The sequence below is a fragment of the Anarhichas minor genome, unplaced genomic scaffold (assembly GCF_050575085.1).
Source record: "Anarhichas minor isolate MPS153535 unplaced genomic scaffold, ASM5057508v1 ptg000014l, whole genome shotgun sequence".
Lineage (NCBI taxonomy): Eukaryota > Metazoa > Chordata > Actinopteri > Perciformes > Anarhichadidae > Anarhichas > Anarhichas minor.
In genome coordinates, this window is record NW_027466460.1 from 7,505,254 (window position 1) to 7,530,847 (window position 25,594).

Sequence of the window (25,594 nt, forward strand, 5' to 3'; positions counted from 1 at the left end):
CCAGAGACACGTTGAACAGACATGTCAGCCTCCACTGCGTAGAGAACAGCTGCTAGTTTAGTGATCCTATATTACTGGACTCAACTATGGTAAGTTTACCGATATATTTGCTTAACGGGACGTTCATGTCCCTTGACAGCGGCTCCTCGCTTCCTTGTTGGCAGTCTACATTAACGTTATATAAACACTGCTAGGTTCTCTCTCAGGTTATTTACTTGTCTTGTGTTATCTCAGGTTGTTGCGGACTCGCATTCCTCCGACACAGGTACCATCCTTCGTGTCAGAGGGCCGCTGGAGTTCAAATGTCACCTGGACAGCACAGATGGTATGTTCGTACACATTGTCATGCTACTAGATATTGTATAGTTTCATACTATACGGTTTAATATGGAGCAGTTTAAGTCGTACTAGCATGATTTCAGTGCCTATAGTGCCTTCCTGCTGTGTCCTCCTTACATGCTGTATCATATATGTATTATAAGAAGCGGGTAAAAGAAAACAGTAAACCAAAGTAAAATGCTAATGGTAATATTCAAGTTGTGCTAATTAGATAAAGATTAATAAACGTTCATAAAGTACAGTGTCAGTTATTTTAACATTGACTAAAAGATAAAATGCATAAAGAATACAAAAAAAGTATAATACAATGTAGTAATTGGTGATGGACTGATATTCCCTGTCTTCTTTCAGCACGGCTCATGCACAAAGTCATCTCAAGAACATTCGAGATGCTTCAATCTCAGGTGAAATCTGAATCATGTGTTCTAACAGTCTGTGACAGTCCTGTTATTGTTTGGCCAAACAGAGGTGTTTACGCAACACCTGAAGAAATAACTCCAAACACACTATGTGAAGATATACATCAATGGATTCAGTAAGTTCACTTTCTTTTTTTGTCCTCAACTTTTTGTTTCTTTGTCTGAATTCTAATTACGTTTTTATTTATTTCAGGTCAGATAAACAAGAGGCTGCTGGCAAGAGATCTGCAAAAAAGAAAAGCAAAAAAAGTTCAGCAGCAGTATGTACACGTTAAGTTTATTGAGATGTTTTTTGTACCAAAAGTAGTCCCCATATGAACCAATAGGTATCTGCCGCAACAGCTTAGCAGTGCTGTGTATTATAGATGTAACCTTAGTTGGGCTGCAGCATTTATTTTCATAATTAAATAATCTTCTGGTTCTTTTTTCAGTTAATTGACTAATCGCTTGGCTTGTAAAGTGTCGGAAAAAGTGAAAAACACCAGAGCCAAAGTTGAGGCCTTCACATGTCTTCTTTTATTCAACCAATAGTCCAAAACCCAAAGATATTCAGTTTTGTTTGCGATAATGTAACACGGCAGAGGATGGTTTGTGTGCATCAAACTCTGGGTTATGAGCCCAGCGTGGTTTTGCTATTCCCTCCCAGATGGGACATAAACCCACAATTCCTGTCTCAGGACGCCAGTGTCTCTTCCATTAGGCCACTGGAGCTGCTACTACTGCCGGGTAGCCACTGCTCTTTTGTGTTATTAACACTGACACTATTATTCTTTCTAGGTTTAATTTTCTGTGGACAGGGATAGCAGTCTTTTAGTAAAGTACAATCAAGGAATCATGTTCAGCACCTGCCTGATGTTGTTAGCCTACACTGCAGATGAATTGTATAGTTTATACAATATTCCCACTTGTAGCCTCGATCAGGGTGCAGTTTCTCAAAAGTTCAAGGTGATGTCTTGTTTTGTCCGACCAACAGTCCCAAACCCCAATATATTCAGATTACTATCACAGAAGACAAAGGAAAAACAGCAAATACTCATATATGAGATGCTAGAACCAGTTATTATTTTAGCTTTTTTTTTGATAATACAATTAATTAATAATAATAATACAATGTGTCTGTGTGCCTGTGTACCCTTGTCATTCAGAGTGTCATTAACCTTCGCCTGATGATGGAGACGACAAAGACAGGGCCCCTTTCAGCCCCGATCCTCAGCAGAACAGTCCAGAAATCCCACTTCCTGTCTACAACTCTGCCTGTGGACTGCGTCGTCCATACCACCGTCAATGAAACAATCAAAGAGTTTGTCTTACCTTAAAAATATGTTATATTACTAGCCAAGCTCTGAAACCTCACTGCATCAGTGTGAGTAAACATGGACTCACCATCACCAGCCGCTAGCGTGAATAGTTCTGCTCACTGTGAAATATGTTTCTTCTGGCCTTGCAGTGCCTTTGAGCGCCTGTTGGAGGCGCTAACTCATCAGCTGTGTGAGATGGAGAAAGTGACCTTGCAACACATGAAGGGTACCACGCTGCTGGTACCTGAACCGCTCCACTTCCTCCTTCCAGAGCCAAAAGGGCTAGTGACCGTGGTTTACCCTGCAGGAGTGCCTGACAGCCAACTGGAGACACAACGTAAGGTAAGACTCACTTACTGAGAGTCTTTAAATTCCCAATAGAGATACCATAGAGATGAATCCTCAGGTTCGGGCAGTGGATCTAACTCATTGTACTTGCATGAAACACTGCCGTAATTAAAGCATGGAATAGTCATTCTTTAACTCCTGATTTATGTTCTTTTTTAACATCTTTTTTTCATCTTATTGTACACAAAATCTGTCTAAGTAGGAACTGCATCAACAGCTTGAGCTACCAGATGACTGGCCCTATTTTAGAAGAGCCAATGCTTACCACTTTCCCAATGAGCCCTACAAAGATGGTTACCTCCGAAACCCTCATCTGGTCCTCACACATCCCACGCTGGACAATGGAAAGGTGCATCTTATCACCAGATTAAAGTCTGTCACGCTCTATCTCCTCTTTTATAGATGGATACTGAGATGTACTCTGCATGGAATCGTAATCTTGGCTTCTCTGATGTGTGTATTTTCTCAAGGTGTACTTGGTCCAGGGGATCTACAGCTATCACCACTACATGCAGGACCATATGGATGACAATGGCTGGGGCTGTGCTTATCGCTCCCTACAGACTATCTGCTCCTGGTTCCAGCAGCAAGGCTACGTAGAGCGGGCCGTGCCCACACACAAAGAGATCCAACAGGTACAGTAGTGGTCCTGTAAACATGACTATCACAATACCATGGAAATGTCCAAATGGCTCCTTTCAATGGGCTCTCACCTTTCCAGGCTTTAGCGGATGTTGGAGACAAACCGGGATCCTTTGTTGGATCACGCCAGTGGATCGGATCCATTGAGGTTCAGGCTGTTCTGAACCAGCTGCTTGGGGTCACTTCCAAGATCATGTTTGTGAGGTGTGTTGTAAGACGCCTATGAATAGCAACTTGTGTGACGATGTACATATTATTTGGATTCATCTGACGTTGAATGCTTCTCTTTAGTCAAGGTTCTGAGCTGGCATCCAAAGGCAGAGAACTGACCAACCACTTCCTTACTGAAGGGACTCCCATCATGATTGGTATGGTTGATGTCTGAAGAGTTTCGATACGGTTCCTAAATTATGCTACAAGCATTTAATTCTACTGTAACAGCTCTAACAAACTTTAAAACCAAAAATGTGTGTACATATTTTCCTATAGTACATAATCTTAAGACAAACAATAATAATACATAAACTATAGCAACATCTAATTAGTATCTGGTTAAGAAAAAAAGTAGTAATTGTATCTAAATCATACAAAGACATACACATCTTAATTCCCTAGCACTAACACAGCCTGGGTAAAACCTTGGTAAATGTTTTTCCTAAGATGAATACAAACTATCTTTTCATGTTACTCTTTCCCTGTGTTGCAGGAGGGGGAGTTTTAGCTCACACTATTCTAGGTGTGGCATGGAGTGAGACCAGCGGGCAGATCCGCTATCTCATCCTCGATCCACATTACACAGGAGCAGAGGACTCGCAGGTTATCACAGACAAGGTAACTGTTACAATCATCTACACTGGCTGCATTTCTCTCTGTAAAGTACACATTTTCTCGTACTGCGTCGTGTTGAATGTGACATGAATGTTATCTTTCCCAGGGCTGGTGTGGCTGGAAAGGAGCAGACTTTTGGGATCAAACTGCGTATTATAATCTGTGTCTTCCTCAGAGGCCGAAGATCATCTGAGCTCTCACAACCTTTCAGACAGACATCCTCTGACATTGGTAAAACATTCACAAAATGTAGGAGTGTCATTTCAAATTTGAGTAATTTCTATAATGATGTAAAATTTGGTCATGTGCTACATAAATCATTGGCTTAGCAACAAAGGCACAACAAGAGATGGATGTAATTTGTTATTAAAAATAGAAATTGATCTTATCCTGTACTGTACTTTATTACCATTATTGAATAATACAAATGGCTGGTGAAATATGTATAAAAAGGCTCATTTAATTCAGAAATATGTTTTATTATTGCTTTGTTACCAGTAGACAAATTGCTGATCTTACAAATAATTAAACTTTCTTTTAAGTTACAGACTAGAACTGGAATTATCAGCCGATCAAATAAAAATATTTGGTTTTGGCCTTTTTTTTTCAAGCAAAAATGCCAAATATTCCCTGATTCTAGCTTCTCAAAGTATAAGGATTTGATACTTTGTCATACATGACAGTAAATGGAATGTCTTTGGGTATATATATATATATATATATATATATATATATACATTTTTTTAAAATATATATATATATATATATGAGAGAGAGAGAGAGATTTGCTGGTGAATACATTGTAATTAAATCCTCATTTAGCTGTGTAGCCCCTGGACACATTTAAAGGACCCCCAGGGGCTTGTCCTACTCTAAGAACTATTTGTGTTTGTGCCTGAATGCAGCCTGTCTGTCAGCAGATTAATGGTAAACAATCACTCCTTGTAATTGAGTTTTGACAACCAGTCAGTTGTCAGAGTCAAATGGATGCTTTTCTCTTCTTACTAGGCATAATAAAAACATATAATTTTCTTAAAAGTCTGTAGAGTTTAGACGGGCCAGTTCATTTTCCAGAAACTTATTGTCACTCTTTGTGTCTCCATGGGCCGATTGTGTAGCTATGGGACTGCCACAGAAATAACCCCCACTCAATCCCCATCTCTACCCATCCTGCATAGGCATGTAAATTCTATGACAGTGACCAGACACAGGTTTATACGATAGATTCACCCAAGACCTATTGTCCTAGGACATTGGCATTTCGTTAGTGTGTGTCACTTCTAGGTCTAACAATGTTATTACCAGAAAACCCGTGACAAATTATAATGTCAAGGGACGCGCCTTCAGATAATCCCCTTTCTTGTTAATGGGTATGCACTAGGGGGAGCAGTTACTTTGGCATAATAGATCCCAAAAGAAAAACTAAATGGACTCTTGTCTATTCCTCTATCAATTCTGACTATTGAAGTGTTTAAACCTTTAGCTGAAAAAGACAAATCACTACAATGTGATTTTTTTTCATTTGCTTTCTCTGTAAGATCATGTACTGTGTATATGGTGCTTCTGACAAGCTGCTCAGTAACAGTTTTTAATGGATAAAGTTAGCAACACATAATTGAACCACAGCACGAACAGCCAATAAAATGTAAATTCAGTTCTCATTTTATCAAACATTGTGTAATTAGAGGGATAACGGCTTCTAAACAGGATTTTTTTTTGCAGGCTGGGGGGAATTAATTATTAATATTAAATATCCTATATAATTAGCTTAATAAGATTTAGGTGTGTTATTGTAGAGTTGTAGGTGTATATAATGGTGAGGATATAGATTTTGGAGTACGAGCTACAATTATAAAGTTAACGTTACACAATAATAACAGAGATATTAGTTCTCCGACACGCTTAGAAAGGGAGGGGTGAATGCAGGGGTATGTTGTTGCTTGCAATCTACAACCTCGCCACTAAATCTCACACACTGTTCCTTTTAAACAAGGCTACTTTATCCTCAAATATGTCAAAAAGGCCAGTAACTCTAACTGTTACTTCCTGAAATATTATTTTGATAATATTGATATATTACTTTTAAAAACACACACAATTGATGTGACTAAATACATATTTAGTCGTTGATCGATATGAATATTAAAGGTGAAGGAATTAATTTATTATCTACTAATTAGCGCAAATCGCAGTTCTGTCTATCTACGCATTCGAATCACCCGCCAAGTATTTCCTGAAACTCACTTTAGTCTATGTGAATCACGTGACGACCAGAATTGTTGAACTTCCGTTAACGCGACTCTCTCTTTATACGGCTCTGCCCCTATGCTCGCAACACAAACGTAACCGTTGCCAGGATGTGACGTTGCGTAGTTACCAGGCACCTTCACGCTGTCGGCAGCTAGCTGTAGCTTGTAGCCAGGTAAGATTTCGTTGTCTTTCAGCTAAAGTTAGCTAACCTAAGCAACTATAACATAGTTGGACTAAGTTAGCCAACATACTCTAGTTAACCGTTATCAAGATGAAAGTAGTATGTTTAAATCATGCTTAGCCTCCATGACGTATTACCATACTACACGGTGAAAAGTGTCTTTAGAGACCTTTACCATATATTGTTTGTCCATATCTCATTCTACATTTTATTGTAACGCTATATATACATTTGGTTTGTATTGAATATCTTCTAAATTCATTTTTAGTTAATTTGGTTTAAACATGACAAACCATAGTCACAGTTCTTTGACTTTAACTCGACTCTAACATCTCAATCTTACACTACTTTATAGGTTCAGTGTGTTGGGAGAAGTCTGCCATGTTCAACCCCAGTGAACTAGAAGGTGAAGTGGATCATTCGTTTTTTGACAGTGACTGTGATGATAGCAGCAGAGATGGAGTGGAAAAGATGGAGAAAGGCTTGAGGGCTGAAAAGGAGAGCCCACCAGCACCTGAGAGGCTACATGCAAAACAGACGGAAAAAACAGAAGGTGGTTTGTCTCCGAGGACAGATGAGACTAAAAAACACCTGAAGCTAGTCGACAACAGTGGCAGCAGAGCAGAAAGGAAAGAAAGCAGCTGTCAATCAAAGAAAGAAGAGAGTAGCAGGGCGTCCAGCGAATCATCTGTTGCCTGCACATCAGATAAAGCCATCCATATTAGCAGTGATGGTGAGGCAGACTCTGATTTGCAGTCTGAAAGGCACAATGGAACATTTATGGCGGTATTGGATGTGACCAGGGAGGTAGATTGTGAGGATGTGGATAGCCAGAGACCAAATGAGTATGAAGAAGATGCATTGCCATCCAAAAACTCAGGCTCAAAAGGGAGAAATGAACAATCTCCTAAAGAACAGATAATAAATTGCCGCACCCGGAGTCCATCCCCCACTTCAACTGAGAGCAGTGTAGATGCAGACTCAGAGAGCTCCTCTAGCAGCAGAAGTGGGAGAAGCAGTGTATATTCCCCCACCCTTCCCAGGCCCAACAAGCCTTCTTTATCCCCTGGAGTGAGAAGCGCGGGCTCAGCAGCATCCCGGGACGTGCTTATCAGCTGTACAGAGGAGTCGGAGGATACAGTGACAGATGTGAGCCCCCTCTCCTCTCCTGACATCAGCCCTCTCCAGTCATTGGACCTGAACCACACGGAGGCTGAAGAGGGAAGCCCTAAAGAGCAGCAGCAGTTGGAGAGTGTGCCCTCCAGTGGCCTTAGCGACATGCATCAGGATGAGGACTCAGATCGGGATGTAGATGAGTGTGAGTAAAACTGCCGTCCTTGTCTGTCAGTTATGTTTTCGATGCTCTTTTTGGTTTCTGGCCCCTTAAAACTAAGCAATGTCTGTTTGTGACCACTCAGCTCTTAGGCAAGAACATAACTTCTTACATGTAACAACACATTGCAAACAACAAGCTTTGTCCTCTGTCCCAAACTTAACAAATATAAACTCCCACAAAAAAAGGATTATCTTGCTAAAGCAGCTCAAGTTGTTTTTTTACATCATCCATCCAGAAAAACTCCTAAAATAATCATATAATAGGCAGTAAAATGTGAAATGGACTTTATTTTATAATGTCACCTAAATTGCACAACAAAGCCTCTTCTCTTCAGGAGACCATTAAACCTGCCTGTTTCTAAGCAAATGATAATTTAACTGAACTACAGCACACAGAGGTTTTGAGCTTTTAGTTGAATTCATATAAGGCTGTATACTGTAGTTCCTGAATATATTCGTAATTTAGATTTGTACTAAACATCAACAGACGATCTTTCCCTACACCGTACATCAGGAACAATTCCCGCTGAGCATGTTGAATATTATACTGAAATGGATAACATTAAATTAAGATGCTACCTCACTTATACCAGAATGTCCTTGCAAAATGTAAATGATGGAATTACAAGGTATAGAAATGTTTAAAATTTAGTTTTCCACATGTTTTAGTAGTACACCATAAACAAAACAAAATAATTTCAACATGGCATAAAACACAATAACTCCTTTTTTAAAATGCAGATGAAGACATTGTAATAAACGTCCTTTTCACCAATCAGGCTCCCTCAGGTCAGAGAGTCAGCTTGGAGGTAAACTGGTTTTCTGCTGTACTGGGCCAAGAAACAGGAAGAACTACTCGTTCACCAACGATGAGGTCCGACGCATAGATCGCGAGAACCAGCGTCTTCTTCGTGAGCTTTCGCACCAATCTCCAGGGCCCAGACCAGGAAGTACAGCGAGGAAGAAAACCCACACGGCCAGCAAGTTGCCTCAGATTCGGTTCTCTCACAGCGCACTCAACAGGCAGCGGGAACAGCAACGCATCGAGAAGGAAAACTTGGTGAGTTTATCCTCCTGTGTGGAATGATACTCAATTTAATATAAAAACTAAACTCTAAACATTAGTAGTCTCTACATTCCATTCAATTTATTTTGTACAGCCCAAAATCACAAATTTGCCTCAGAGGGCTTTACAATCTGTACACGTGCGACATCCTCTGTCCCGGGACCCTCGCATCAGAACAGGAAAAACTCCCCAAAGAAAACTCTTTTAATGGGGAGAAAAAGAAGAAACCTTAGAGAGAGCAACAGAGGAGGGATCCCTCTAACAGGATGGACAGAAGTGTGACAGATGTCATGTGTACAGAATGAACAACATAACAGAGTTACAACACATTCAATGCATGTGACAGAAATGATTCATATAATGAGAGTAGTAAGTATAATAATGATGGAAACATTACGACTACTAGTAATAACCGCAGAAGTGGATACAGTAGAATAACAATGATAATAAAATAAGTAATGGAATCGGCAATAGCAACAATGTGACTAATAATAACAAAGAAAGTAGCAGTGGGTGTCAGCGGGGCCACGGCAGGAGGCTGGACCAGGGTCCAGATAAAACCAGGATCCATGGAAACCTGCGAGGCGAGAAAGCACAAAGACTCCGGTGAAGAAGCAAAGTTAGTAATGTGCATTAATGAGACACAAACTTATACAGAAAGAGATCATTTTACAGAAAGTTTGTGATTTTTATAATAGGACAGCAACATAAAAAAACCATCTAAAGTAGTTAAGCCTCAGGTAGTAGGTTATACTGGTGCTGCTGTGTCTCTAGAACATAATTTCACATTTCTAATTTGTGTGATCATGTCAATCAATACTGCTACTGAAATGCGTAGCTGATATTTCCTCATCTCTTGGTCATTGTTCGTCACTGTGAATATACTGTGTGCCATTTAACATTTTTTAATTTCCATAGCACCATGCTATATATTTATCCATTGTGCTCATTCTCAATTATTACTTTAAAAAAATAGATTTATTCATCAACTTTTCCAGGAAGGACTGGAAACAATGCCTTAAGCTGACTTGATTTTTGATTAAGTGTCCTTGCAATTTAAGTCGTAGTAGTTTAAGTAATTAGTGATACAATAGATAAACATGTTTTTGTAACTTAACTGTACTTTATTTTACATTTATTTAAGGATGCTAGTAAGTTGAGTTAAGAGTGCCTCCCCTGAAAGCAGACATGGATGGACTTGAACAGATGGCAGCAGGTGGCAAACTAGCAACGTCACAGAGTGACATTATAAGACAGTTCAGCCTCTGTAGCTTTGGCCTCTCACCCCATGGATCAACTCTGCTTGACCACTTTGTGATGGAAGCAAACAGTTTTCAAAAGCAGCGTAGCTTGTAAGTGTCCTGTCGTGCTATGGTGTCTTTCTGCACAGCATGCATGTGGGAGTGTGACTGCATGTATGACATTCAACCACTTGCCTACACTGTTTTGCCTCATGCAGTTTGGTTGTGTTTGCTTTGAAGTCCCAGATAATTTCCGATTTACAAAATGTAATTGGGACCTATAGAATGGGGACTATTTGTTCAGCGTTTCTGAGTGAAATACTATTCATTTTGTGAAATATACAGAGTCTTTATGAATGTGATATGGTGTTTTGTATGTTGTGGCTTAAAAGCCAGAACAAATGTGATCGACATTCAGTAAATGGCTCAATGAATCAAATGCTAGAAGAAGCTTTATAGTTCACGTAGAACTCCTGCTGCATTTTGAGGTTTTATTGCTCAATATATTAATTCTATATATTTATCTATACACTGTATATTTATACATGCCTACATCTTTTCAAGTTGAACCTGACCGATATCCTGAAAATGTACTTCAACCCTGATTTCCTTTTGCCAAGCCAATTAGCATTCATAGAACATAGATTGTTTTGAATCATTACTTACTCTGTAAAAAATGTCATTGTGTTTCTTTCAGGCTTTTTTGAAGAGGCTGGAGTCCGTCAAGCCAACACCCGGCCTAAAGTGTTCAGAACAACTGAAGGACTACCAGAGAAACACCAGAATCGTGGGAGCTGCTTCATACCCCGTCTGTATGTCCACCACAATGTCAGAGCGGTCGACCAGCAAGACGCCCTCAGGTAGGTACCTTGGGTCTGGATCTGCCAGCTTTTGCTGTGTTTAAAATGTGCTGTATAACCTAAACAGCATAACAACATGGTGATTGAGTACCTGCTCATACAAGCCAAACAGATTAGTAGACTTACTGATGTTCCCCATGCCATATATTTAACATGATTGAAGAGTTTCTAGTTACATTATGTCGAATTGTGTAAAATTAATGTCATTGCTGGGTTCAAGAGTCAAACTTTAAATATTTTGCCAACAGTAGATAGTAGTTTTTTAAACTCTGATAGTTTGTGTGTGTTTACCTGTACTGTACCTGTTTATTATGGCCTGTTATGGTTGAAATGGTCAAATATTAAATGTAAGTGATATATTGTCTTCTCAATAGAAATTTGGATTAGAAATTCAAAAGGTACATTAGGTTTCTGATTTGATGATGAAACAGTTAATCTGTAATCAGAACATATCTCTTTGTTGTTCACACCAGCAGGTCCCAGGCCAGCCAGTTCCACCCACCACAGCTCCAGAGCAGTTTCCACTACTAACTTCAGCAAAACACCCTTACCCAGGTCAAAGAAACAGCCCAGTGCAGCCTGGTGCTGAGAACATTGCCATTTTCAGATATCTAATCTACAAAGAAATACATCGCTGGTGTACGCTCATCACAAACGTTTACATTGCCAAGGTACTGAGCTTAAAGCATCTTTTTTTACATGCATGTGTTCATCTTACTGTTAGTTGACTCAAATAACTATTCAGTGGTTTGTGTTGTCATTCTTATCAATCATTAAGAAGATGGACTGTTTTTCCACTCTTTGATGCTAAAATATAGCAAGTGGTGATCTGAGCTCAGAGATATTGTAACGCATTTGAATACTTCAGCTGTGGCTTCAGAGTACTGCAGTTACTCTTCAAGACAGTAAGCTAGCTTTAATTTAGTGAAGAATGTCCTATACTTAGCTGTGTTGAGATAACTGTTTCAGAGAGTGATGTTTCCATTACATCTGCATTGTTTGCTCCCTTTTCTCATATTTATAATGTTCTTGTTGATCCAAGAGTTATGTTTTTAAAAAAATAAAAAAGATACTTGAAATATTATTTTGGTGTTACGTATATTCTGTTCCTTATAAAATAAAGCTGCTCGTTCCAGCAGGTGTGCTATTTTACAACAAGCTCAATAGCATAATGGTGAACAGAACGTCTTTGTCTAATCTCTTCTCTCCTTAAACCAATGGAGCACATATACCACAATTGGTTATAACAATAGGTTGTGTAATTAGAGGGATAACGGCTTCTAAATGGGATTTCTTTGCAGGCTGGGGGGAATTAATTATTAATATTAAATATCCTATATAATTAGCTTAATAAGATTTAGGTGTGTTATTGTAGAGTTGTAGGTGTATATAATGGTGAGGATATAGATTTTGGAGTACGAGCTACAATTATAAAGTTAACGTTACACAATAATAACAGAGATATTAGTTCTCCGACACGCTTAGAAAGGGAGAGGTGAATGCAGGGGTATGTTCTCACCACTAAATCTCACACACTGTTCCTTTTAAACAAGGCTACTCTAGCCTCAAATATGTCAAGAAGGCCAGTAACTGTTACACTTACTAATCCTCAAATATGAGCACATTTTACTTTTAAAAACACACACAATTTTTGTAACTAAATACATATTTAGTCGTTGCTCTATATGAATATGAAAGGTGAAGGAATTCATTTATTGTCTACTAGTCCATGTCTGCACTCGTTAGTCTGAAGTCAGGTATATCCAATACTCGCTATATTTATATGGATACCGGCCCATATAGGTATCAGAGGAAGTGAAAAAGTGGACAAACTAGCCAAACAAGCACTAAAGAAAAACAAAGTAGACATCTGTATCAAGTTATCCAAAGCAGAGGGAAAGGGCATCATCAGGAAAAATATCAACAGAGTATAGCAACAACATTGGGACCAGGAGACGAGGGGGAGACACCTACATTCAATTCAGAGTAAAGAGAGCAGTGTAAGATAAAGGGGAGGAAACAGGAGAGAAGAGGTTACAATATCAAGATTAAGAATAGGGCACAGCAATCTACGCAGCACACTACACATGATAGGGAAGCATCCATCCAGTCTCTATGAGCACTGCTATGGCACCAGAAACTGTACAACATGTTATCACCACCTGTATTATACGTAGTTTAGAAAGGAGGGGCATGCTGGAACAAATGCAAAGACTAGGGATGAGAGGAAGAGAGCTGAATAACATACTGGAGTGGGGATCTAGTAATCTAGGAAGAAGGTGCTTTACAAACTTCTTGCAAAGCAACGGGACTGATGGGGACTGAAACCGGAAGATGGCAGTGATGCAACAAAAAGGATGCAAGCTGCCGTTAAACACCGCAGAAGAAGAAGAAGAAGAAGAAGAAGAAGAAGAATGTAACCGTTGAAAAGTGTCTTTAGTGACAGTACCTTTACCATATATTGTTTGTCCATATCTCATAGCTGGGTCAAATTGTGGCAGTGGCAGCTAGCAGAGGCACTTTGTGTGGCAAGATGTGGCAGTTACCACTGTGTGAGGCAGCTTCCACGACGAGTTTAGCCTTTATTTTTTCATAATTTGACAATATGTGACAATACATTGAGGTCCTTGAAAGTATGACTGTTGGTAGTTGGTAATTGGTTTAGTAAACAAATGCTGAATTGTAATATTATGGCAACTTGTTTCAATTAAACTACGCTAATATAGGCTGACATCAGTTTGCACTTGTTGCCAGGGCAATAATACACACTTCAGTGTTCTGAAGCATTGTACTGTTTCAAATGATGACAACCAGTAAAACCTATTGATTTATTCATTGACCTATTCATTCAATAGGTCACCTATTGACCTATTCATTCATTCTGGACACTGCATGGCAACAAGTGCAAAAACACAGCTGCTTGGTTTTAAACATGACAAACCATAGTCACAGTTCTTTGACTTTAACTCAACTTTAACATCTCAATCATACACTACTTTATAGGTTCAGTGTGTTGGGAGAAGTCTGCCATGTTCAACCCCAGTGAACTAGAAGGAGAAGTGGATCATTCGTTTTTTGACAGTGACTGTGATGATAGCAGCAGAGATGGAGTGGAAAAGATGGAGAAAGGCTTGAGGGCTGAAAAGGAGAGCCCACCAGCACCTGAGAGGCTACATGCAAAACAGACGGAAAAAACAGAAGGTGGTTTGTCTCCGAGGACAGATGAGACTAAAAAACACCTGAAGCTAGTCGACAACAGTGGCAGCAGAGCAGAAAGGAAAGAAAGCAGCTGTCAATCAAAGAAAGAAGAGAGTAGCAGGGCGTCCAGCGAATCATCTGTTGCCTGCACATCAGATAAAGCCATCCATATTAGCAGTGATGGTGAGGCAGACTCTGATTTGCAGTCTGAAAGGCACAATGGAACATTTATGGCGTTATTGGATGTGACCAGGGAGGTAGATTGTGATGATGTGGATAGCCAGAGACCAAATGAGTATGAAGAAGATGCATTGCCATCCAAAAACTCAGGCTCAAAAGGGAGAAATGAACAATCTCCTAAAGAACAGATAAGAAATTCTCACACCTGGAGACCATCCCCCACTTCAACTGAGAGCAGCGTAGATGCAGACTCAGAGAGCTCCTCTAGCAGCAGAAGTGGGAGAAGCAGTGTATATTCCCCCACCCTTCCCAGGCCCAACAAGCCTTCTTTATCCCCTGGAGTGAGAAGCGCGGGCTCAGCAGCATCCCGGGACGTGCTTATCAGCTGTACAGAGGAGTCGGAGGATACAGTGACAGATGTGAGCCCCCTCTCCTCTCCTGACATCAGCCCTCTCCAGTCATTGGACCTGAACCACACGGAGGCTGAAGAGGGAAGCCCTAAAGAGCAGCAGCAGTTGGAGAGTGTGCCCTCCAGTGGCCTTAGCGACATGCATCAGGATGAGGACTCAGATCGGGATGTAGATGAGTGTGAGTAAAACTGCCGTCCTTGTCTGTCAGTTATGTTTTCGATGCTCTTTTTGGTTTCTGGCCCCTTAAAACTAAGCAATGTCTGTTTGTGACCACTCAGCTCTTAGGCAAGAACATAACTTCTTATCTTAGTTTATTTATTTTGCACAATTTAAACAATAAAATAAAAATAAACAAACATAACAGAGATAAATAAATATCACAGTGCAGGAAGAGGCAAAAAGCCACCATTTGAAGCCTCCACATTTATAATATTACAATTTTTCAATATCACAGAGAACATAAAATGAATATGCGTAAGATATGGCTTGTGTTTATTCCGGGCCATTCTCCAGGGCCCAGACCAGGAAGTACAGCGAGGAAGAAAACCCACATGGCCAGCAAGTTGCCTCAGATTCGGTTCTCTCACAGCGCACTCAACAGGCCCGCTGCCTGGGAACAGCAACGCATCGAGAAGGAAAACTTGGTGAGTTTTGCCTCCTGGAATGATACTCAATTTAATATAAAAACTAAACTCTAAACATTAGTACCGGTATAGGCAATCCTGTCGGTCTAATTCTTTGTTTTTTTTCCTTTCTTTTGGCTTTTCAAGACACTTTGTTCAGTGCTCTTTAAAATAAAGTTGGATTTTACAGAAAGTTTTTAGCTGCAGCTCAATGTTATTGATATTTAGCTCATGCACACAAACTGCGCCTCTTCAAATCTACATCAAAATTGGCTTAGATTCACAGGTAACAGTTAAGTTGGTTAAGATCTTAAGAAGTTGATTATTATTTGCTGTATACATTGTAGTACTGGTGTCAATTCTGGGGCCATAGTGAAAAGTGTGTTTCAGAGTGTCTAAGTGACATTATAGCAGACGCTTTTATCCAAAGCGACTTACAATTCAGATTCTATCACACCATAGGCACAGCTACGGGAGCAATTTTGGGGTTAAGTGTCTCACTCAAGGACACATCGACATGCAACTAGCGGAGCCGGAGATCGAACCGCCGATCCTCTGATTGAAGGCCCTGCTCTCCATTTAGCCACAGTTGCCCTAAGTGACTGTTGTTCCCAAACAGTGTACCATCTGTCCATGGAGTCCAAGTCAATCCTTCAGCTGAGACCTTTGTCACACAGCATTTATTCCTGTGTCTGTCTCTACATTTAGCTGCAGCTCAATGTTATTGATATTTAGCACATGCACAGATATCCGGAAAATTCATTTTAACCCTAATTCTTTTTTGACAAGACAATTAGCATTTATAGATCATAGATTGTTTTGAATCATTACTTACTAGGTAAAAAATGTCATTGTGTTTCTTTCAGGCTTTCTTGAAGAGGCTGGAGTGCGTAAAGCTAACACCTGTCCTAAAGTGTTCAGAACAACTGAAGGACTACCAGCGAAACACCAGAATCTTAGGAGCTGCTTTGTACCCCGTCTGTATGTCCACCACAAAGTCAGAGAGGTCTACCAGCAAGGCACCCTCAGGTAGGGACCTTGGGTCTGGATCTGCCAGCTTTTGCTGTGTTCAAAATGTGCTGTATAACCTAAACAGCATAACAACATGGTGATTGAGTACCTGCTCATACAAACAGATTAGCAGACTGTTTAAATAACAAGGATGTGCTTTCTTGGTCATATTAAGACCGTCTCTCCAACCATTTACGTATTTCAAAAGTCTGACTAAACCATGGGGGCCAGGGGATTTGGGTTATCACTTTAAGACAAACCCACTAGTGAGGTAGCTGCACACGATAAAAGTACCTGTGCTCCTGAGTGCTTAGATCCCACAAGAGCAGCTACCAGCCGTATTTAGTTATTTTGTAGGAGCCTGCTGTTGATTGCATGTGTTGACTTCATCAAAGTAAACAGAATAGATCAGCATGTCGCACTACGCTCCGCTGCTCCTCTCAAATTGAAGGCTGCAGATTCAGCACACGTGTCTGAGCTGCTGCCTTCAGATGCTGCAGAGATTCAATTAACAGAAGAAGAATTTCAGACTTAAAACGTTGCTATGGATGACTGATACTGGAATCTCCCATTACATCAGTTATGACTGATTTACTGATGTTCCCCATGCCATATATTTAACATGGTTGAAGAGTTTCGAATATTTTCTAGTTACATTTAGTCAAATTGTGTAAACCTTATGTCGTTGCTGGGTTCAAAAATCAAACTTTAAATAATTTGCCAACAGTAGATAATTTTTTAACTCTGATAGTTTGTGTGTGTTTACCTGTACTGTACCTGTTTATTATGGCCTGTTATGGTTGAAATGGTCAAATATTAAATGTAAGTGATATATTGTCTTCTCAGTAGAAATTTGGATTAGAAATTCAAAAGGTACATTAGGTTTCTGATTTGATGATGAAACGGTTAATCTGTAATCAGAACATATCTCTTTGTCGTTCACACCAGCAGGTCCCAGGCCAGCCACTTCCACCCATTACAGCTCCAGAGCAGTTTACACTACTAACTTCAGCATAACACCCTTACCTAGAAAAATTAAGCAATGTCTGTTTGTGACCACTCAGCTCTTAGACAAGAACATAACTTCTTACATGTAACAACACATTGCAAACAACAAGCTTTGTCCTCTGTCCCAAACTTAACAAATATAAACTCCCACAAAAAAGGTTATCTTGCTAAAGCAGCTCAAGTTGTTTTTTACATCATCTGTCCAGAAAAACTCCTAAAATAATCATATAATAAGCAGTAAAACGTGAAATGGACTTTATTTTATAATGTCACCTAAATTGCACAACAAAGCCTCTTCTCTTCAGGAGACCATTAAACCTGCCTGTTTCTAAGCAAATGATAATTTAACTGAACTACGGCACACAGAGGTTTTGAGCTTTTAGTTGAATTCATATAAGGCTGTATACTGTAGTTCCTGAATAGATTCGTAATTTAGATTTGCACTAAACATCAACAGACGATGCTACTTCACTTATACCAGAATGTCCTTGCAAAATGTAAATGATGGAATTACAAGGTATAGAAATGTTTAAAATTTAGTTTTTCACATGTTTTAGTAGTACACCATAAACAAAACAAAATAATTTCAACATGGCATAAACAACAAAAGAAAAAGAGAATGTAATTGTGTTGAGTGTGTGCATGTGAGAGTAAGCATGGGCTTGTGTTTATTCCAGGCCATTCTCCAGGGCCCAGACCAGGAAGTACAGCGAGGAAGAAAACCCACACGGCCAGCAAGTTGCCTCAGATTCGGTTCTCTCACAGCGCACTCAACAGGCAGCGGGAACAGCGACGCATCGAGAAGGAAAACTTGGTGAGTTTATCCTCCTGTGTGCAATGATACTCAATTTAATATAAAAACTAAACTCTAAACAGTAGTACCGGTATAGACATTCCTGTCACTCTAGTTCTTCGGTTTTTCCTTTCTTTTGGCTTTTCAAGACACTTTGTTCAGTGCTCTTTAAAATAAAGTTGGATTTTACAGAAAGTTTTAGATTTTTTTAGCTGCAGCTCAATGTTATTGATATTTAGCTCATGCACACAAACTGCGCCTCTTCAAATCTACATCAAAATTGGCTTAGATTCACAGGTAACAGTTAAGTTGCATAAGATCTTAGGAAGTTGATTATTATTTGCTGTATACATTGTAGTACTGGTGTCAATTCTGGGGCCACAGTGAAAAGTGTGTTTCGGAGTGTCTAAGTGACTGTTGTTCCCAAACAGTGTACCATCTGTCCATGGAGTCCAAGTCAATCCTTCAGCTGAGACCTTTGTCACACGGCATTTATTCCTGTCTGTCTCTACATTGACCTATTAGCAAAGGAAAATTGCCAAATAACATTGGAACAAATCTGTGTTGGTTAATTTTAAAACGGCAACATAAAAAAACCATCTAAAGTAGTTAAGCCTCAGGTAGTAGGTTATACTGGTGCTGCTGTGTCTCTAGAAAATAATTTCACATTTCTAATTTGTGTGATCACGTCAATCAATACTGCTACTGAAATGCGTAGCTGATATTTCCTCATCTCTTGGTCATTTTATGTCACTGAGAATATACTGTGTGCCAGTTAAAGAAATAAAATAATGTCTGTTGTTTAATTTCCATCACACCATGCTTTCATCTTAATTAAAGCCTTACATGTTTTTATAAAATATATATTCATCCATTGCTTTCATTCTCAAATATTACTTTAAAAAATAGACGTATTCATCAACTTTTCCAGAAAGGACTGGACAGGATGCTTTTAGCTGACTTGATTTTTGATTAAGTGTCCTTGTAATTTGTTTTAATCAGCAATTGTAGAAGCAGACAGAAAAACATTTTCTCGGACAATTTGCAAATTAAGTAAGTAATTAGTGATACAATAGATAAACATGTTTTTGTAACTTTAGCCTGTGTGGTTTTCTGCGCAATATTACTTTATACTTTACTGTACTTTAGTTTACATTCATTTAAGGATACTAGTAAGTTGAGTTAAGAGTGCCTCCCCTGAAAGCAGACACGGATGGACTTGAACAGATGGCAGCAGGTGGCAAACTAGCAACGCCACAGAGTGACGTTATAAGACAGTTCAGCCTCTGTAGCTTTGGCCTCTCACCCCATGGATCAACTCTGCTTGACCACTTTGTGATAGAAGCAAACAAAAAGCAGTGTTTCAAAATGTTTCTTAAAATTAAGACTAGTAGCCCAGCAGAGCTTTATTGTCTCCTCTGAAAAGTGAAAAGGCAAAACTTGTATTGTTTTCTTCATTCATATTTTCACTTGTCACTATTGCTGATTATAGATGTTACATTAACGCTGATTGAGGTTTTTATTAGGAAATGTGTTCCACTCATTTTCAGGACAGACTGTTCTCTCTCTTGCAACCATCTCTCTGCGTTGTCAGGAGTGCTTTTCCCCTTCTCTATTCTTAGAGGGAAGTAACTGAATCTGCCGTGTGGTCAGTTTATCCACCCCACACATCACACATGTAAGACACCCTCTCAGTCATGCACAAGTAGAACTAGTTATATGTATTTCAAGATTGGTCAATTACACATTATATGTCAAATTATCTCTAAAATGATAAATTCTGAAATTGTTCATACATCGGAAATGCAGTAGGTCCAGTCTTCAGAGCCTTTTTATGACCTCTGGTGGACTTAGAAAAAGTCTCTTGACTGTTGAGCTTTTTGTTAGCTGCATGGCTTCATGTGGAGTTTTTGCTCACTGAGGGATTTCTGCACAGCATGCATGTGGGAGTGTGACTGCATGTATGACATTCAACCACTTGCCTACACTGTTTTGCCTCATGCAGTTTGGTTGTGTTTGCTTTGAAGTACCAGGTATTTTTCTATTTACAAAATGTAATTGGGACCTGTAGAATGGGGACTATTTGTTCAGCGTTTCTGAGTGAAATACTATTTATTTTGTGAAATATACAGAGTCTTTATGAATGTGATATGGTGTTTTGTATGTTGTGGCTTAAAAGCCAGAACAAATGTGATCGACATTCAACAAATGGCTCAATGAATCAAATGCTAGAAGAAGCTTTATAGTTCACGTAAAACTCCTGCTGCATTTTGAGGTTTTATGGCTCAATATATTATTTTTTATACATATATAATATATATATATATAAATATGTAGGCATATATTTATATATGCCTACATATGCCTGATTTTTTGCCAAGACAATTAGCATTTATAGAACATAGATTGTTTTGAATCATTACTTACTCTGTAAATAATGTCATTGTGTTTCTTTCTTTCAGACTCTCTTGAAGAGGCTGGAGTCCGTCAAGCTAACACCCGGCCTAATTCGTTCAGAACAACTGAAGGACTACCAGCGAAACACCAGAATCTTAGGAGCTGCTTTGTACCCCGTCTGTATGTCCACCACAAAGTCACAGCGGTCGACCAGCAAGGCACCCTCAGGTAGGTACCTTGGGTCTGGATCTGCCAGCTTTTGCTGTGTTCAAAATGTGCTGTATAACCTAAACAGCATAACAACATGGTGATTGAGTACCTGCTCATACAAACAGATTAGCAGACTGTTTAAATAACAAGGATGTGCTTTCTTGGTCATATTAAGACCGTCTCTCCAAACACTTATCTATTTCAAAATCAAAGTAAACAGAATAGATCAGCATGTCGCACTACGCTGCGCTGCTCCTCTCAAATTGAAGGCTGCAGATTTAGCACACGTGTCTGAGCTGCTGCCTTCAGATGCTGCAGAGATTCAATTAACAGAAGAAGAATTTCAGACATTCAAAGGCTGCTTTGGATGACTGATACTGGTAAGAATCCCCCATTACATCAGTTATGACTGATTTAATGATTTTCCCCTTGCCATATATTTAACATGGTTGAAGAGTTTTGAATATTATCTCGTTACATTTTGTCAAATTGTGTAAACCTTATGTCGTTGCTGGGTTCAAAAATCAAACTTTAAATAATTTGCCAACAGTAGATAGTAGTTTTTTAAACTCTGATAGTAGTTGTGTGTTTACCTGTACTGTACCTGTTTATTATGGCCTGTTATGGTTGAAATGGTCAAATATTAAATGTAAGTGATATATTGTCTTCTCAATAGAAATTTGGATTAGAAATTCAAAAGGTACATTAGGTTTCCATTCATTTGATGATGAAACGGTTAATCTGTAATCAGAACATATCTCTTTGTCGTTCACACCAGCAGGTCCCAGGCCAGCCACTTCCACCCACCACAGCTCCAGAGCAGTTTACACTACTAACTTCAGCATAACACCCTTACCCAGGTCAAAGAAACAGCCCAGTGCAGCCTGGTGCTGAGAACATTGCCATTTTCAGATATCTAATCTACAAAGAAATACATCGCTTTAAACAATAAAAAAGATACTTGAAATATTATTTTGGTGTTACGTATTTCTGTTCCTTATAAAATAAAGCTGCCTGTTCCAGCAGGTAGTGGTGTGCTATTTTTTTTATTTTATAACAAGCTCAATAGCATAATGTTGAACAGAACGTCTTTGTCTAATCTCTTCTCTCCTTAAACCAATGGAGCACATATACCACAATTGGTTATAATAGGTTGTTGGTTAGGGGAGTGGTTGTACATACTCAATATATGTATGTGGTACTCATAACATTATGAAAAGGTTCTATACAAAACCAAAAACCTCTCAGCTTTATGGTGGATATTGTTCATCAGGTGTCACTGCAAAATTGATAAATTCACATATATGAACAGATTTTTTTGCCAAGACGTCTACCATAAATGAAAATCAAGGTGCACTTACTGAATGTCACTTTCCAATGTAAAGATTGTGGAAAATGTTAATAGAATCCTTATTACTGTGTTTTAACTGCATTGTGTTCTATAGCTTTTTCACTGAAGGCTGTTGACATGTAACAGCACAGACGTGAGTAATAAAGTCAATGATTGCTGTCTTCCATTTAGCTGCTTTAGTTTCAGGGTCCTGGTATTGTGCATGCTGGCTCTGAAACACTTCAATATGCAGAGCCATCCTTATTGCCATAAGTGACAGATTTTGTTTGTGTTAATATAAGTCAGAAGGTCTACTGTGAAAAAGGTACATTTAACTGCAGATGACAGGGTGCCCCGACAACAGAGCATGCATCAAAAACACTGGATTAATGGACTAATAAATCTTTATTCTTTATAAAATAATGTGTGAGGTGGGATACATGGCTCAGATTGGTCACAACATAACGAAACATGAGCTTCAGCAACTGCTTTACCAACTGACTGACATATGAGGAGTAGTTACGTCATATCTTGCATCATCACAATATCTCCAATGAAACACCGGCTTGACTTTGTCACGTTGAAATAACTGTTTGTACCTCGTAGATGGGATATATACAGATTCCTGAGGAGGCTTTGTTAACCCAGGTCAAGTATAGCTACCTTTACAGTACATGCCCACATTGTAATTCACCACAAGCTGTTATCACTCTATCACAAGAATTAAGACTTATTAAAGTGAAGGGTTTCTTTGGGGACTGGGAGATTAGAAAGTTTATGTGTACTTCTTGATCTCGTCGTACAGCACCAACACAAAGGCACCACCCATGCCTCTGATCACGTTAGACCAGGCACCCTTGAAGAAGGCTTTTCCTCCCTCGTCCTTAAGGATCTTCTTCCAGCAGTCAATTGTGCCTTTGTACATGATGTCAGCTGTGGACACGGAGACATGGATAGTGAACCATAATGCCCATGGATGCATGCGTAAAATGCGTAATTGGGCAAAAAACAATCAAATGAATCACTAGATTGCACAAGCATGAGTGACGCTCACCTCCTTTGCGTCCAGACTGCATCATCATACGACGTCTGACGGTGTCGAAGGGGTATGAGATTATACCAGCTGCAGCGGTGACAGTCTGGGCGATCATCCAGGTGACGACGATGTGCGTGTTCTTGGGATCTGGCAGCATACCTGCATGATGGAGGAATTAAGTCACAAGCTCGACACGAAATACAAAATAAACATACTACTTTAAGAACATGTTTCGATCGACCAGATGTGCGCACCTTTAGCTGTGTCGAAGCATCCAAAGTAGGCCGCTCTGTAGATGATAATACCCTGCACTGACACGTTAAATCCGAGGTAAAGACCCTTGAGGCCAGCGGCTTTGTAGGTCGTTGAGAGGCAGTTTCCAAGACCGCTGAACTCTCTCCCAGATGCGCCCTTGCCGATGTCGGCAGCGAGTCTTGTTCTGGCGAAGTCGAGAGGGTAGACGAAGCAGAGCGAAGTCGCCCCAGCGGCACCGCCAGATGCGAGATTACCAGCGAAGTAACGCCAGAATTGTGTTTTTTGATCCACACCACCGAGGAAGACCTTCTTGTACTTGTCTTTGAAGGCAAAGTTGAGGGCTTGGGTGGGAAAGTAACGGATCACGTTGGCCAGGTTGCCTCTCCAAAAGGAAATAAAGCCCTGTTCTTTTGGGATCCTTACCACACAGTCCATTATTCCCTTGTACTGCATATCTACGGTGATCTGTTTGCTGGCATGCTGGACCTACAAGTAAAGACAATAAAAGGGCATTCAAAAATACTCGTATAACTTCCTCAAACTGTGGTTAATTATCTTGTAAAACGCTGCGCAATGGAACTTTGTCATGCACAAGTTTCTATTTGCAACAGAATATTGTTTTGTATTGCAATTGTAATAACTTCTACATATAATTTTCCGGCCAGGCATTACTGTGTGTAGTTGTAGGCCTTATTCAGTCTACATGCACACTCCTGTCACTTGAGAATCAGCTGTATATTAGATTACAGTTCAAGTTAAATTTAGCAATTGAATTGCACTAGATATTACTGCGGTCGTCTGTTATATTGAAGTATAGAATAAGTAGCTTGTTAAACGTACAAATAGCTCACAAACTACTATTATGGCAATTTTTTGATTTATATTTGGAGTCCTTGTCACCATTGCCATCATTGCAGCAACATTGCAAAGTCCAATGCGTAAAACCATCTCCACATCGACCCAGGTCCTCTCACGTGCCCCTTGATTTTATACACCTATAGGAACTTACACAGTGCATACCTTTTTTCTATCAACATCCATTCAAGATTTACATTTTAACGTTTGGTTTATCACTAACCCAACATTTACGCACACTTTACGCACAAAATAATGACCATGCGGCCATGCTTTTGGCATCAGATCGTTCCATTATTTTACCTGCAGCAACAACTTTACTCTCTCAATGGGAGCGACAGCTGTTTTGGAGATGGCAGCGGCAATGCCACCGGCCAAAAAGTCCTTCATGAAACTAATCACCGCGTCCGACATGGTTGGATCTTTCTTGTGCAGATTTGAGACCCCTGACTGATCCAAACTTCACCAAGGTCCTCAAACGCTCATCGAAGTGTGCAAGCCCTCCCATCTGTCCTAATATATCTGCGCCATGTATCGCGAGACATTTCAGTGATGGATTTGCGTTTCGTCGAACAGATAAACGAGGCTGAATAAATATCCGAGGTTGAAGGTTAAGACGTGCGCCATGTTCCTGAAGTCAGGACTAGGCCAAGCCAGGGACGTTTAAAGGACACAATATGTGTAATTTGATTATTATTAAAACATAGATATATTTGTAATCTAATAATCATAACCATAGTAAAGTAGTTGCCTTAATTCCTGCTGATCCAAGCCTCTTCATCCATAATCCAAACATACACTTGGTGGTCACTTGAGTTTCCAGCAGCCTTATTAAAATAAAGATAGGAGTTTTAGGAAATGTGTCTTAAATGGTGCCATCTGTGGTGAACTTCGTACAGTCATAAATCATTTTTAACGTTTCACAGCATATGTGTGGTATGGCCCTGGAAATAAAGAGACTCAGGCACAGTGGTTTTCTTTATTCCATTATTTTCACACATAAACGTGCTTTTAGGCTATAAAGACCATGACAAATTAAAGCCTATTTTCATTACACCATGAGGGATGAAACTTCAGGTTCAAATGTTGATTCTGGGTCAGAGGTCGGATGGATGAGGAACTAAAAGGGAAATAAGGAAAAAGGGAAACAGAAAAACTGTCAGCTCACTAACAGCTCACTGTCAGCTCACTCACTGACCGTTTTGCTGCACATACATTTTTGCCACCTGTCCGAAACCCGAATCAAGTCAGCTGGGGACGAGGAGATACAACGGAAAATGTCATTTTTTCTTTCAAAATAAATGCCACCAATACCCATATAAAAGCAACAACATTGTTTTAGTAAATTTTGTTGTGAAGTATCGTACCGAAAATCTAATACTGGCTGACTTGACAAATGGGACATCACAAGTGCCTCGTGCCCGCAGTGTGACACGAACAAGCAATATGATCCAAAACGAAGTTAACTTGGCTGAAGGGAC

General features: G+C 39.6%; 4 protein-coding genes across 9 annotated transcripts; 3 read left to right on the top strand and 1 right to left on the bottom strand.

Moving 5' to 3' along the window:
* ufsp2 (ufm1-specific peptidase 2) lies at nt 1-4,257 on the top strand. The gene is made up of 12 exons (XM_076091274.1): nt 1-89; nt 235-325; nt 691-874; nt 952-1,018; nt 1,904-2,058; nt 2,206-2,398; nt 2,607-2,753; nt 2,875-3,039; nt 3,126-3,250; nt 3,338-3,414; nt 3,753-3,877; nt 3,981-4,257. The coding sequence occupies exons 1-12, from the start codon at nt 87-89 to the stop codon at nt 4,065-4,067; spliced, it is 1,419 nt and encodes a 472-aa protein (XP_075947389.1). The 5' UTR covers nt 1-86; the 3' UTR covers nt 4,068-4,257.
* A 1,950-nt stretch (nt 4,258-6,207) lies between these two features.
* On the top strand, nt 6,208-11,891 carry LOC142949563 (uncharacterized). 6 transcript variants are annotated; one of them, XR_012954046.1, is made up of 6 exons: nt 6,208-6,296; nt 6,661-7,623; nt 8,420-8,700; nt 9,207-9,325; nt 9,851-10,058; nt 10,645-10,775. XR_012954046.1 is itself a non-coding variant. In XM_076091275.1 (5 exons), the coding sequence occupies exons 2-5, from the start codon at nt 6,687-6,689 to the stop codon at nt 11,394-11,396; spliced, it is 1,497 nt and encodes a 498-aa protein (XP_075947390.1). In that variant the 5' UTR covers nt 6,208-6,296; nt 6,661-6,686; the 3' UTR covers nt 11,397-11,891. The 6 variants fall into 6 exon arrangements, 4 of the variants coding, with proteins under 4 accessions (XP_075947390.1, XP_075947391.1, XP_075947392.1 ...); XR_012954047.1 differs by lacking the exon at nt 9,207-9,325; XM_076091275.1 differs by lacking the exons at nt 9,207-9,325; nt 9,851-10,058 and adding an exon at nt 11,281-11,891 and having other exon boundaries at nt 10,645-10,807.
* Nucleotides 11,892-13,828: 1,937 nt separating this feature from the next.
* On the top strand, nt 13,829-21,543 carry LOC142950093 (uncharacterized). Its single transcript, XM_076091992.1, has 6 exons — nt 13,829-14,773; nt 15,109-15,239; nt 16,085-16,247; nt 17,915-18,051; nt 20,493-20,655; nt 21,416-21,543. The coding sequence occupies exons 1-6, from the start codon at nt 13,837-13,839 to the stop codon at nt 21,529-21,531; spliced, it is 1,647 nt and encodes a 548-aa protein (XP_075948107.1). The 5' UTR covers nt 13,829-13,836; the 3' UTR covers nt 21,532-21,543.
* An 858-nt stretch (nt 21,544-22,401) lies between these two features.
* Nucleotides 22,402-24,578, bottom strand: slc25a4 (solute carrier family 25 member 4). Its single transcript, XM_076091904.1, has 4 exons — nt 24,417-24,578; nt 23,258-23,744; nt 23,022-23,162; nt 22,402-22,900 (listed from the first exon to the last, which is right to left on the bottom strand). The coding sequence occupies exons 1-4, from the start codon at nt 24,525-24,527 to the stop codon at nt 22,743-22,745; spliced, it is 897 nt and encodes a 298-aa protein (XP_075948019.1). The 5' UTR covers nt 24,528-24,578; the 3' UTR covers nt 22,402-22,742.
* Between the last annotated feature and the right edge of the window lie 1,016 nt (nt 24,579-25,594).

Bases quoted from the DNA above. Each gene is read 5' to 3' on its own strand.
- ufsp2 (XM_076091274.1), top strand. The intron at 1,019-1,903 runs GTATGTACACGT...CTTGTCATTCAG, and splicing joins GCAAAAAAAGTTCAGCAGCA to AGTGTCATTAACCTTCGCCT. The intron at 3,251-3,337 runs GTGTGTTGTAAG...GCTTCTCTTTAG, and splicing joins TCCAAGATCATGTTTGTGAG to TCAAGGTTCTGAGCTGGCAT.
- LOC142949563 (XM_076091275.1), top strand. From the start codon at position 6,687: ATGTTCAACCCCAGTGAACTAGAAGGTGAAGTGGATCATTCGTTTTTT. The intron at 8,701-10,644 runs GTGAGTTTATCC...TGTTTCTTTCAG, and splicing joins GCATCGAGAAGGAAAACTTG to GCTTTTTTGAAGAGGCTGGA. The intron at 10,808-11,280 runs GTAGGTACCTTG...TGTTCACACCAG, and splicing joins GACCAGCAAGACGCCCTCAG to CAGGTCCCAGGCCAGCCAGT.
- LOC142950093 (XM_076091992.1), top strand. From the start codon at position 13,837: ATGTTCAACCCCAGTGAACTAGAAGGAGAAGTGGATCATTCGTTTTTT. The intron at 15,240-16,084 runs GTGAGTTTTGCC...TGTTTCTTTCAG, and splicing joins GCATCGAGAAGGAAAACTTG to GCTTTCTTGAAGAGGCTGGA. The intron at 20,656-21,415 runs GTAGGTACCTTG...CGTTCACACCAG, and splicing joins GACCAGCAAGGCACCCTCAG to CAGGTCCCAGGCCAGCCACT.
- slc25a4 (XM_076091904.1), bottom strand. From the start codon at position 24,527: ATGTCGGACGCGGTGATTAGTTTCATGAAGGACTTTTTGGCCGGTGGC. The intron at 23,163-23,257 runs GTGCGCACATCT...TCCATCATGCAG, and splicing joins ATGCTTCGACACAGCTAAAG to GTATGCTGCCAGATCCCAAG. The intron at 22,901-23,021 runs GTGAGCGTCACT...CCGTGTCCACAG, and splicing joins GCAGTCTGGACGCAAAGGAG to CTGACATCATGTACAAAGGC.